Source organism: Phaethon aethereus (genome assembly GCF_964289735.1).
Source record: "Phaethon aethereus genome assembly, chromosome: 17".
Taxonomy (NCBI): domain Eukaryota; kingdom Metazoa; phylum Chordata; class Aves; order Phaethontiformes; family Phaethontidae; genus Phaethon; species Phaethon aethereus.
The window spans coordinates 10,202,792-10,216,070 of NC_138593.1; the positions used below are offsets into that span (position 1 = coordinate 10,202,792).

The 13,279-nt window shown below is 37.2% G+C and overlaps 2 protein-coding genes across 2 annotated transcripts in view; one reads left to right on the forward strand and one right to left on the reverse strand.

Annotated features, from left to right (window-relative positions):
* Positions 1-13,279, reverse strand: part of PI4KA (phosphatidylinositol 4-kinase alpha) — a gene marked incomplete at both ends in the record, with an annotated part of 61,787 nt that overhangs the window by 24,197 nt on the left and 24,311 nt on the right. Inside the window, 6 exons of the mRNA XM_082007645.1 lie at positions 304-428; positions 546-616; positions 890-972; positions 1,992-2,125; positions 3,054-3,190; positions 3,712-3,820. Of these exons, the coding sequence (XP_081863771.1) occupies positions 304-428; positions 546-616; positions 890-972; positions 1,992-2,125; positions 3,054-3,190; positions 3,712-3,820 (659 nt within the window). The remainder of the gene's footprint in view (positions 1-303; positions 429-545; positions 617-889; positions 973-1,991; positions 2,126-3,053; positions 3,191-3,711; positions 3,821-13,279) is intronic.
* On the forward strand, positions 6,093-13,247 carry SERPIND1 (serpin family D member 1). Its single transcript, XM_082007923.1, has 4 exons — positions 6,093-7,403; positions 11,148-11,421; positions 12,405-12,549; positions 12,970-13,247. Exons 1-4 carry the CDS (start codon positions 6,548-6,550, stop codon positions 13,159-13,161), a joined length of 1,467 nt encoding a protein of 488 aa, XP_081864049.1. The 5' UTR covers positions 6,093-6,547; the 3' UTR covers positions 13,162-13,247.

Consider the following 13,279-nt stretch of genomic DNA (forward strand, 5'->3'; position numbering starts at 1 on the left):
GCTCAATACAGTCAAAAGCTCTCCAAGACCGAACGAAGTAGAGCTATTTCATAGGAGTTGAGGTTGCATTTATTCCATGGGCACTCTGCTTTATTCCATCCATGAGAATACTAAGCAGACACACACATTTTAAGCAGCGGTTTCAGAGCCCAGGTTAAAAATACTACTGAATGTTATTTTTCAAGGAGATGTTTCAGTAGAAGTACCAGCCAAGAAATCCACTTGATTGTCGTCATCAACTGCATAAGTAATCACTAAGCAGTCAATGTGAAAAGAGAACAGGAAAATTAAATCTGTACTCACTTGTCTACCAGACCGGATAAGTATTTGTCTGCAACTCTCCTGATCCTCTTGTGAATATGGTTAAAATTCACCAGCAAGAACTGAGCATGTCTCTCCAGCTCTTCTTCATTCTCCTTAGTTTTAGGCTAAATAGCATGCCAAAGAGAAGTATGAAGTTTTTAAGGAAAAAGACAAGCACACCTTCATAAACTGAAATGAGAACATTTATATAAATTCAAAATCTTAGTTTCCATGTAACCTACTTTATCAGCCATCATTGTCAGGAAAGCTTCAAACACCTTATCAGCAACAGCTATCACACACTGCATCATGCCTGAGGAATCGAGAGAAGTGACAGGTTTGATTATCAGAATTACATTTGCTTTATAAACCATGTTTAACAGTTAAAAAGTGTTTATGTTTACTCAGCCAACACTGAACCAAGCTGTTTCAAAACAAAACCAGCATTCTTGGCAAGAATAAAGCAACAAGCTAGTGAATGCAATTAATTTTGTTATATAGTTGCTTGATTTGTTTTAGTTTTGCATGCCTGGAGATAACTTCCTAGTATCTCAAGTTGCAAGATAACCTAGACAGGTAATCTTACCAGATTTGTCTTTTTGAATTGCTTTATCCTCAAAATAGCAAAACATGACTTGGAAGCGATCTTGGTCAGTTGAACGCAACACCCTAGGAAAAGAAGAGTTTTGTGGGTTGTTTTGTTTTTTTGTTTTAGGGTTGATTTTTTTTCCTTTTCTTTTAAACATCTTCATCACAAGTCTATGTACTTTAACGTCACAGTACACACCACACACGTATGGTCATGGCTCATTTCATAATAATTTAAGTCTCCAGTGTTGCTATTTGTTTCCACATTCAACTAACAGGGCTCAGATCATAAAACACCTGTTTGTCACCGAGGGAATAACTTTCACACCTCAGGAGTGGGAAACCTGACGATGAGGTACTTACACAATCACCACAAACATAAACATGGTACAATCTTTGGCATTTCTACAGGCTTTGTATTTGTTATATTTGCATATGATAGCAATATCACTTATTTAAAAAATTGTTCAAGTACAGCCAAGATGTTTCTGGAAATGGTCATCCCTGTTGTCACTTACTGTCAAAGTAAAAACATGACGGAGAAATTTCTTCCTACTTTCCTCACTGCTAGACCTCCACCTCAGCTTTCAGCTATACACTTCTTTGAACAGTATTAATAAGTACACTTAAAAAAACGAAACAGTCTGTGAATTCAGTATGTTTGATTACTACAACCCAATGCACACTACTGAGGGGAAAAAAGTACACTACAAAAAAAATTTCTCAGCTCCTACATTACACTAATCTCACAGAATAGGCAAGCGTCTACACTATCCTTCAGAGGTGCAATGACAAGACTCTATGCAGAGGGTATTTTACACTTGCAAGACATTCCTTTGAAGAAGCCTTTTGTCCATCTTCTATTAGTTGCTATGCAGAGGAGATCCCATTTTTCGGGGCCTACTGTATTATTCCATACCTTCTATCTACACTAAAGGCATTTTTGTGCAAATGAAATCACAGTCCTGAATCTTCAATAGAGCTAATGTGACTCAAAATACTGACTCTCATTTACCTTAGTGTCTGGCAATTCTGACTTGAACATACAATTTTTAAATTATTTTTTTTTAAATTCATCAGTGAAAAAAGTATATATATACCTCATATACTCTAGGCGGTAAACAGAAAGGAGATAGGTAGACATGGCAAAGTCCAACTTATTGATCAACGCTGACACTTCCGGAGGAGGATCCAAGAGATTTATTATGGTACTCCGCAATTCATTTAATTCAGCCTAGAGATGAATACATGAAGTTATCTGAAGCGGGAGTACTATATTAGTTTGTGTTCCGAAAACATTTGCTTTCAGCTATTACTCTGTTTATTTCTTAACCTTCACAAACAATATGCCAGGATGCTTCTGTCTGCAGACCATGACCACCATGCTCTGACTCAGCAAGTCACAATTTTTCCAATACAGAATTAAACACAAATACTGGAGTCAAGCTCCCTGCTGAAATAACTGCTAGTTTCCATGCAGTTATACCAATGAAGAAATACAATTCCTACACCCAATGCATGTAAGTTTGATCAATGTTGTCCAGCTTCTCAAACTTCATGGATCTGTTGTGCCATTCTTTAATGTCACAGAAATAAGTATCTAGGTACAATTTCAGATTTCTGTATTATTTGAGAGCCAGACAAAGACATTTCATAAGCTGCAACTCTTCAATCCACTTTATGCTGCTTCTATAAATAGTCCTCAGGTAAAATCTATCCTGCAAACACTAGGGAGAAAAGTATACCAGTACCAAGCCAGAGGATAAAAAGGCAAAAAGCTCACTTAACACTTCTTTGAAAGACTGAATGTGGTTTTTCCTTCCAAAGTTTGTTGATTTCTTTTTAAATAAGCACAAGTTTTGTCTGTCTGATACAAAAAGAATGAAAAATTATTAAAAGGCTCCCATCTCCACAAAGACTTGGTTTCTACACCTAATCAAAACAGTGTAGCTACCACCCTAAACGCTTCTATTAACACCAGTAAAACTAACCTCAAGCCATTTATGTACACTGCTGCCATAACAGTAGTGTAAAAAAGCTTTTTTTCACTAATAGGAGGCAGGTTCAAGGGGTATTGTGCTATTTCTATATGTCACGATTACCATATCATTTAACACTGACAGATACTATGGAAGGAGATAATAGAAGAAATTAATTCTTACAGAAGTCACAGTATCATTCTTCATGGCAGAATTGTACTGAAGAACAGACCGAAGTGGTTCTTTGCTGGGAAATGTGAGTAATGGAGACTTGGTGGCAATTTCACATACACCTTCATACCATTCTTCTGGCCAGAGACCTGGGGCACAAGGATAAAGGAGACGGTGGGGTGGGAGAGAAAAACAATATTAAGATTCACAAAGTCTTGCGTTAGCAAGCTTTGCACTCTTCCTAGGGCAAATTTTTCATGCACTTAACCACAAACACTCAACACAAGCGTTCCACGTTCCAAACATAATAAACATTTATAGGTAATTCCAAGTGAAGTTTCCCACTGGATAAGAAGCTTCTACTTCATTACCATCATACCCCATGTGTCTGATCTTCCATTTCAGGAACTATCAAAACTCATACTTAACTACGGCTATTAACTTAGAAAAAAACCCAAGTACAAGTTGTACTGTGCCAAATCTCATAGCAAAACATCAAAGATGTAAAAACATCGTTCCAGAGAACTGTCACGTAAGCTGTTTGCTTTGTAGCGTCTTTATGCCTGTAAGTTTTCTTCAGTCTACTGTGAATGGTTTGCATACAGGCACACTTAGCATTCATCAAGAGTTTAAATGTAAGCAGCAATGTTGCACTCAGAATTTACACTACCTGATCCTTCCACAGCAAATCCCATCAGCACCGAATACAACCAGAAGTCACGGAACAGCTTTTGCAACCTGGGCTTGGCCTCCTTGATTGGTGGCAAGCGTCTAGTGAGCTACGAAAGAAATCAAAATTAACATCAGAAAACAGTGGGAGTTACAATAACTTAATTCCATGCTAAGGGATCAGTTCATACACCTTCTTTACTATGATTTACAAAGATGACATATTCTTTGTCATCTATGAAAACTAGTATTACATTGCTATTGTTAGATTGAAGAAAATTAGATCTTGTTAGAATATCTTAAATGCTAACATTTGAGATGCCTCAAGTAACAATTTCCTTTGTTTTACACAGGAGTAATACAGTAACCTCTGAAGAGAATATATAATATTAGTATACTATCAACTGCAGAGAGGAAAAGACCACACGGTCCTTTAAACTGTGTTGAAGACAATGCCATGCAGCTTTGCTTCGCCGCAAAGGAACTCAAAACCAAATAAATATTAGTCAAACATACTTCTGGTTGCTATTGTTTATTGGCTTTGTGGAAATACATTGAGGCACCAATTGGGGAGCTTTCATTGTTTGCACCCACGCACACAATGACATCAGTTCTGGAGAATTTACTATCTAAACAAGCAAGTGAAAGAGCATTATTTTCAAGGCATTTATTAGAATTCTCTGATACTTTTTGCACAAACAGCTGCTACCACTGCAGGAGCACACTTCATACTGCCAGCCAACACGATATGCAATTTTAATGTAACAAAGCTCATAGTGTGTAATCCTAAAAACTGTCAGAAGCACAGGCAGAGTTTAAAAAGTGAAATAAATGGCCCATTAAAGCACAAGTTTTATTCAATATGACTGTATACTATTACTGTAAACTTTATTCAGAAAATGCTAAATTCTAATCTAACTTGAAGAGATTATTTCTAAACGTACAATAATTCCCTCGAGGTATGAAAGCCAACAGTATTTCAGTGAAGCCTTGTATAAAGCCAACTTTGGGTATATTTGTAAATAATGAGGCAGATTGTTTATTTAAAAAAAAAAAACCCACATTAAAAAATCCCTCTATTATAGTAAAACTAATCTGAGTTTAAGCTGGTGAATGGTACTATGGTAAAAAGTTGCTTGTGCAACACAAATGTTTGCACCGCTGTGGCTGACTGAAGAAGCCTGACCATCACAACCACAGCGACTTCAATCATGTTTGCAGTATGATGCCCCCCCATTTCAGCATAAAATAGCAGCGACATGGCTTTTACTAGTCATTAACAGTCAAGTTTATGTGTGTGCTTGACTTTGAAACTTTACATACGCACCAATTCTTGCTCAAAGATCTTCCTCAAAAGTGAACAAGTACCTGCAGAGCCATAAAAGTAGTTCAACAAACAACATACAATTCAGCAGAGATCACTAGGCAAGGGAGGGATTTTGGCTGACGAAGTAAGTTTAGCAGTGTTTGGTTTAGAGAATGTTTACTTTGGGAGACATACAAAAAAATAGCGTCAAAGTTCAGATTTAAACCCTGCCATTCCCCTTACTTGAGCTATTCAACACATCCTTTCTGTACAGTGGCTTAAAGGTAAGCTTCATTTACATCTTCTATTAATTCAGGTAGATCTGACCAAAGACATATATTGCAGAGTGGGGGAATATTCTGCCTGTGTAAGTGCAGCTAAGCAATAATTGCATGTTGCTGAAGACAAGCATGTAAAGTTGGGAACTACAGACAGCAAATTCTTCTATACCAAAAGCAGAAAACATTTATCAACAGTTACTGGACAGAGTATCTCAGCCCTAAGGGCCTGACTTCTGGGGGTGGGGACAAAAAGTAATGAATTTATGAAGAAATAGTAAGAAAAAGACTGATTTGAGTCATTCAGTCACAGTGTAAAAATAATTTTAAAAGCACCTTCTGTAGTTCCTTCCCTGTTGCAAAATCTTTTTTTTTTGTATGGGATAATCACCTTAAATGCTTTTAGGATTTCAGGCTAACTAGTTCAGGGGGAGAGTTTCAAAAATTAAAGTTAGTTCAGTTACTTCAGTCCTGCTACAACATGTCTGAAAATATTTTCCTTCAAGCAGTGGTCTTATTCACAGATGTACTGGTATGTATATTGGACTACTTAATTTAAAAAACATTCCAATCAACAATTTAGTAAGATTTTTGTTTTAACAGTGCAGTCCCACTAACGGTGTTTAGTGCAAATGCACATCTTTCTCCAGGTTTGTTGCTAAATCCCTAGTTCTCCTTTATTCCATCAAATTTCAGCTTTGCTCTTCCAAAAATACTCCCATAAAATTCTCATTTTTTGTTGTAGCTACAGAATGTCTGTTTTTCAAACTCCTCAGTACATCTCAGTCTTCTGGTATGCTCCTTTAGTGGATGCCTAGTCACTCCTCCTACCAAGCTCGAATCTTCAAACTTATGTTCACATCATATTTTTAGCATACACTAGTAATACAGTTAGTAAACATTTTAAGTGTTACGGGTTTATAAATAAAGGGTCCCACATATTTTTAGGTAATGAGTTTGTTATTGCTGAAATATGCCAATAATGACAACTTCCATGAGAGGAGGTCAACCAATTCTTTGGCAGACTGGAGGCATTATGTAAGCAAAACCTATTACCAGTAAAACAGATTTATCCATCTAATTAAGCTCTGTTCCACTAAAAAAAAAAAATGCTGTCAAACAAGGTAACTGTAGATATTCTGCTATGACAGAATTCAGCGTGGACCTAAAATTAGGGAATAGATAACTAAAATTCAATTACCCTACACTCTCTCAACTGTGTTACGCTGTCTTCCAGGTTTTGACCTGTCAGAATGAAGTTCTTATTTCATTTGCTTGCCCTTGCTCTCATCATAACCTCCACATTTTGTGGAGTCAAGGACTTCACTGAGCATTTTGAAAGCCTTAAAGATGCACAGCCACATGAAAATGGGACCTATGATATGCCAAACCTACCACCAGAGTTCCACAGAGAAAACACTATCACTAATGACTTGATTCCTGAAGAGGAGGAGGAAGAAGACTACCTAGATCTTGACAAGATACTGGGTGAAGATGACTACAGTGACATTATTGATGCTGGCCCATACATGGTTTCTGAAATTCAGCAAGGAAATATTCTTGAACTATTCCAAGGCAAAACCAGAATCCAGCGCCTCAATATCCTCAATGCAAACTTTGGCTTCAACCTTTACCGCAGTGTGGCAGACAAAGCCAACTCTTCAGATAATATTCTCATGGCTCCTGTTGGCATTTCCACCGCAATGGCAATGATTTCTCTGGGTCTGAAGGGTCAAACTCAGCAGGAAGTATTATCTGTTCTTGGCTTTCAAGACTTCATTAATGCCAGCACCAAATACGAGCTCATGACTGTTCATAATCTCTTCCGCAAACTCACTCATCGGCTCTTCAGGCGCAATTTTGGTTATACACTGAGGTCTGTCAATGACCTTTATATTCAGAAGGACTTTTCTATTCTGAATGATTTCAGAAACCATATGAAAACTTACTACTTTGCTGATGCCCAACCAGCTGATTTTTCGGATCCTAACTTCATAAGTAAAACCAATGAACGCATCTTGAAGCTGACCAAAGGCTTAATAAAGGACGCTCTTGTGAATGTAAACCCTACAACACTGATGATGATTCTTAATTGTCTTTACTTTAAAGGTAAGAATCTGTTATTTCAATCTTAACAATGGATTTTCTCAGTTTGCAATTCACTACATACTTCATTAGAAATCCCGAAATGAACTTAAACCAGCCTACAGTTCAAAAAAGCCTACCAGCTCCCTCATTAAGAAGAATCTCTATTATTAGCCGATTTTTGCATGTTTCTGTAGCACACTGATGTTCCAGTCATGCCCTGAAGTTAGTGGATATTGTACAAATACAGAAAATGCTTATTACAGCCAAAATCTCATAGTCTAAAAGTGAAACTAAAAAACATATGAATGCAGAATAGCCTCAGAAAGCATAAGCTTTGTAAGGAGTCTCAGATGGTGAGGTATTAATTCATGTGCAAGTTATTAGTCACATTCAGTTCTGCTTCTAATGATTGGCTTTGCTGAAATGGTACAGGCTGACCTTCAGTTAAAACACTGAACATTTCTGAAGTATTCAGGGTTCATAGGAATAACTATAAAAAATTTCAGCTTAAAGTATGTATTTTTCTATGATCAGAGCATGATCCTTGTCAACAAACCTATACAGGGGACTGAAAAGAGTAACCAAAGCAGTATTCTTCTAAACTAAAAACAAATGCATTCACTAGTTGGAATATTTCCATTAATTCAGCAAGAACTGCCTGCTGATATGTGTTTTGCTATAGGCTGAACAGTTAAAGAAGCTTAAAGTAAAGACTACAATATATTCTTATTATAAATCCTTACTTTCAAGTCTGTGGTGAGATTTTCAACATTGGTTATCTGCCTCAGGTTGAAAGGTCAGTAGTTTTTCAACAAACTTTAAAAATTATATTAAATGAGCAAAAGGTGGGAGGTGCCAATGAAAGAGGAACTGAGGAAAAAAGGGAAATCTGTTACTGACTAATTAAGATGAAAATCAGATGAAGGGGACTTAAAACACTGGTAAGGAAAGATACATTAGCACAAAAGGATGGAAAGTTGTACTTCCAAATATTGCTATAACTTATAAAGGAGTTTCTTTTTTCCAATTATGTCCTTGCTTCCAGGAAATAAATACTTAATGGCTCTTCTACACCTGCCTTCTCAGCATTTGATTACAGGAACACCATTCCTGTAAGTTTATGAAAAGTACCTTTTCCCACTCACTTGCAAGGCATTACTTCCTTGAATAATGCCACTTGTGTCTCTAAAAGATTCAAAGCAGTCATTAGCATAATATCCAAATAATCCCCTATTCTGAAGCACCATCCAAAAGGGACTTCCTTGTATCCTTAAGCACACCTCTGATGGTCACATCATATTAAATACATGGCTTTACTGTCCATTGGACCATCCTAAGAAAAGGATTATGCAAAGTGAAACAGATACATTATTTTTTCACAATTTGGTCAAATTTAAAATACCTTTTCGTTTTACTCCGAAATTATTAAACACTTGTGCTAGCTCAAAATAAGAAAAACACCACCAAAAACTAAATAGCTTTAGTATTTGAACTCTTGAGACATCAAGACCAAAAAGACTGTCGGCATTTTCTTCTCCCCACAGAGTCCTGTTAGTCCAAATTGCTTTGGTGATGTCTGCTGAAGGCTGTAATTTCTAACCCTCAAAATCAAAAAGACCAATTCTATATCGCCATCTCCCACTCTTTCGGCTTACAGTGAGAGCCTTCTGGTAATTTTATTTCGAGTGGAACTGAACTTTTTAAAAGCAAGTTCTGCTCCTGGGTATCCTAGTTTCCCCACTAGTCCTTCTAGACATTCTAATTTTTGTCCACATCTTTCCACTTACAGTGTTTACACTGTCTGTATTATTGCAGACAAGCTCTGTTAACCCCTTAGAGCTAAAAAAACTATGAGTATTCTCAGGTACACAGAGGTGCTCAGTACAAGTGATACCAAGTAATGGGATACTTGCCAAACACCATGAAGTCTCAAGCTCCTTTTATATTAAATACCATCAAGAAGCTATTGGAAACTATGCACATTGGCAAGAAGCAAGTTTTATCTTGTATAAGTGTCCAGTCTACCTCCACCTGACATTTACCCTCCATCCTGCAGAGGTCTGAACTATCATTTCTGAGTTTCCTGTCAAGTTGGAGCTGGTTATTTTAGCCATGGTAGATCACAGCAGCTTTTGATAACTGACAAATCTTGACAGGTCCAAAATTACTTTTCTGAGATTCTAGTCATGAATGCAAGAGAGAAGTCAATCAGTGGAGACAACAATCCACCACCGCAGATGGGCCTAAAAGACATCTTGGTGGGAAGATTCAAAACAGGAAGTCACTGAAGTCAAATGCCAACTGGTTTCAGCTGATCCCAGAAGACCACATGCCTCCTGCTGGAGAACAGTATTTTACCCCAAGACAAACACAGCTGCAAAAGTGAACCCAAGAAAAAACATTCCCCAGCTCCTCTCTTTTACTAGGAAGAGCTGATAAATGCTTCCCATTCCTCAGGGGATGACAGTGCTGCTGAAGCTGCCCTGGCCCACAGCAGCTTCATGTCTTTAGCTAGCTAGGGTCCTAACGCCTGTGAAGAACTCCCTGAAGAACAGCCAGATGTTGGTTTTCCCTGAGAAGCAAGACAATTTGTTTGGAAATAGCATAATCCATTTTATATCCCATTCCCTTCAGAATATTAACCACAGTCTGATCACTTCTCAAACTACTCCACATCAGCCCAACACATGAAGAAACAATTAGAATGAAAGTTGGACTTAAGGGGTTTTTTGTTCCTTCGCAGTCAATTTGCCAAAGTCAGATTAAGGATCTCAGAATCACTTGCAACCTTTTAAAAAGGTTACCAATTAAGGTTCAATTTGTAGTCTCTCCACACAGTCACAGCCACACTCCCTGTGTATTTGCTTGCCAATGGTGACCTAAAAATCCAGAGTTTAAACAGGAAATACCTATTTCCACTATAAAATTCTAGCTTTGTCTGCCCATTAAGAAAAAAATAATGTTTTTTCCAGAGCCTCAGTTCTGAAAAGAGATCAACGGGAACATCACTTTTAAAAAGCACCTTCTTTTATGCAGTCAATAAATATTTGGGTTACCAAAGAATCTTCACATAGAAAGATTAAAACACTGATGGCAAAGCTTTCTGGGCTGCAAAATATGTTGAATTGTATTCTTTGGGCATAAACCCGTCAGATGACAGGCTCATGTAGGTGTGCCAAAATCACAAACTGGAACATAGAATGAAGCAGTCAACACCCAAATTCATCACGATGTCTTACTGAAGAAAGCTATCTGGCTTGAATGGACTAAGTCAAGATAATGCCTTCAGCATAATCTCTTTTATGCAAAAAGAAAACAGCCATTAATTAACCTGACATTTCTGACGCCTGAAACAGTCTGGTTTCAAGTATCAGATCTCTCAGAAAATACAGCTGTGTCAGTTGTTTCACTAGGTGCAGACCCTGTCAAATATTTTGCATTTGTTTCAACTTTGTAATTTCTAGGTTCCTTGTAGAAAAAAATAATACATATCAAGCTCTTTCAGATCTCCAGTTTGTGTTTACCTGCTTTTGTAATTCAGAACATTCAAATCAGATAAACATTAAATTAGAAAGCAAGTGAGGAATTTTGAAGTCACTTTAAAACTTGTCTTGCTAGCCAGGCTTAATTGAAATCAACAATCTCCTACAGTAATTTCCAATTCACATGAATTACAGTTTAGTGTAAACTGTTATTCTGTGAATATGTTATTGGGCAAGGATCTTGGGGTTTTTTCTTTATTTGTCTTCTGCATTGTATTAACAGGAACTTGGGAGAATAAGTTTCCAGTGGAAATGACAATGAAGAGAAGTTTCCGACTGAATGAGAAGCAAACAATAAAGGTTCCTATGATGCAGACTAAAGGGAACTTCCTAGCTGCTGCAGACCCTGAGCTAGACTGCGGCGTGATCCAGCTCCCGTTCGTGGGGAACATCAGTATGCTGATTGTACTTCCACACAAACTCTCTGGCATGAAAGCTCTAGAAAAGCAGATAACACCTCAAGTGGTAGAAAAATGGCAGAAGAGCATGACAAACAGGTATCTGCTGAAAAGTACATCTTGTTAAAGTCTTAATGTATTTTCTTGATGAGATTGACAAGGGTAAGTAAAGAGCACAGAAGATAACATATGATATTTTGATTAAAAACATTAAATGTAAACAAAACCCCCAAAAAGATGCATTTATTGAATTAAAAATCAGGACCAGTGATGTCTCAAAATTTAAATGCTGTCAAGAAATCAAGGATGACTGAGGTGGATGATTCTAACAGAGTTTCAAAACTCTTTGTATTCAGTATTTTATGTTGTAGATTTAAAGAAAAAGTCCTTACTGATAAAGTTTACAAAGTTTACAAGGAAAACCAGGAGTATGATAATAACAGGTTATTTGTGCGGAATAATCTCAATCATATGGAAAGCCGCCTATGTTCAGTTCAGCACTATGCATTTCAACATACCTGTTGTGTAAAGGCACATATTCAGCCATCAACAATGGACATCACAATTACTGGAGAGAAAAATTATATAGCCTGTCTTGTGCAAGACGACAGACTAGGTGGTATCTGTCTTCAGACTTGATAAAAAGATAAAAAGACCTGATTTGATGTGCTATCCAGGAAGCCAGCCTATTTCTATTGTACACAATATGTGACAAATGTCCAACTTAGAACTCCAGAAAATCTGGCAGTTCAACATTTATTACAAGTATATCCAACCATGTGCTGAACTGCTCAAAGCCATACATCTTATACACATAAATAATTTTAATCATCATACATGAAATATTTATTTGACAAACTAACAGTTTTGGGAGAGGAATTAATTTTTTTAAAACATGGCCTAAAAGTAATGATGCCCAAGTTTTGTAAGTAAAAGTACAGCAAATAGTCCTGTACATTTCTGTGTCCTGCTTGCTGAAGACAGCAAAAAACTCAAACCACAACAGTTATGTAAAGCAAAGGAGTCATGCAAATATACATATCTCCTCAATGACTTTGCATTCTTATTTTTATTTTTACTAGAACAAGAGAAGTGGTTCTGCCTAAATTTAAGCTGGAGAAGAGTTATAACTTGATTGGTTATCTGAGATCCATGGGAATAGAAGAACTGTTCAATGAAAAAGGCGACTACTCTGGTATATCGGATGAGAAAGTCACCATTGACAGGGTATTTACTCCTCTCCTCTTAATTTCCTTTCTGATTTAACTATATCACCTGAAAATGTGGCAACACAGTAAAAATAATTCACAGTAAGCTAAAATGATTTTTTTTTTCTCATCTTTCCTGGAGGAGGTAGGAGGGATGTGGGTTTCTCTGCATGTCCTTGTCTATTCATATAATGAGGAACATGTTTAATCAGATGTCAAAGGCAGTGAAAGTGTTATGGTCAGTCAGGAACAGGCTTATTCACAAACCAAAAGCAAAGGATTGCTGCTGCATAGGAGTTACCGGGAAGAGTTTCACCAGGGAGCCACGTGCAGGACATGGCGGGGCAGGGGGGGGGAGGCTGTGAGCACATCATTTGAGTATTCTGACAAGATCCTCAATATCTCTTTTTTTTTTGTTTTCCTTTTTTTGTTTAAACAGTTCAATCACCAAGGCACGATAACTGTGAATGAGGAAGGCACAGAGGCTGGAGCAATAACCAATGTCGGGTTCATGCCTCTTTCTACTCAGATTCGCTTTGTTGTCGACCGCCCCTTTTTATTTCTGATCTATGAACATCGTACCAGTTGCCTTCTGTTCATGGGTAGAGTTGTCAACCCAGCCAAGTCTTAAAAGAAGAGACTTCCAACACAGGCTGTATAATTACACGTTAATATACCAGTATCATAAAGGAAATTGTATTGTCATATTAGCTAATACAAAAGCCAGTGGTATCAAAAGAAAATATATT

Bases quoted from the DNA above. Each gene is read 5' to 3' on its own strand.
- SERPIND1 (XM_082007923.1), top strand. From the start codon at position 6,548: ATGAAGTTCTTATTTCATTTGCTTGCCCTTGCTCTCATCATAACCTCC. The intron at 11,422-12,404 runs GTATCTGCTGAA...TATTTTTACTAG, and splicing joins CAGAAGAGCATGACAAACAG to AACAAGAGAAGTGGTTCTGC. The intron at 12,550-12,969 runs GTATTTACTCCT...TTGTTTAAACAG, and splicing joins AGAAAGTCACCATTGACAGG to TTCAATCACCAAGGCACGAT.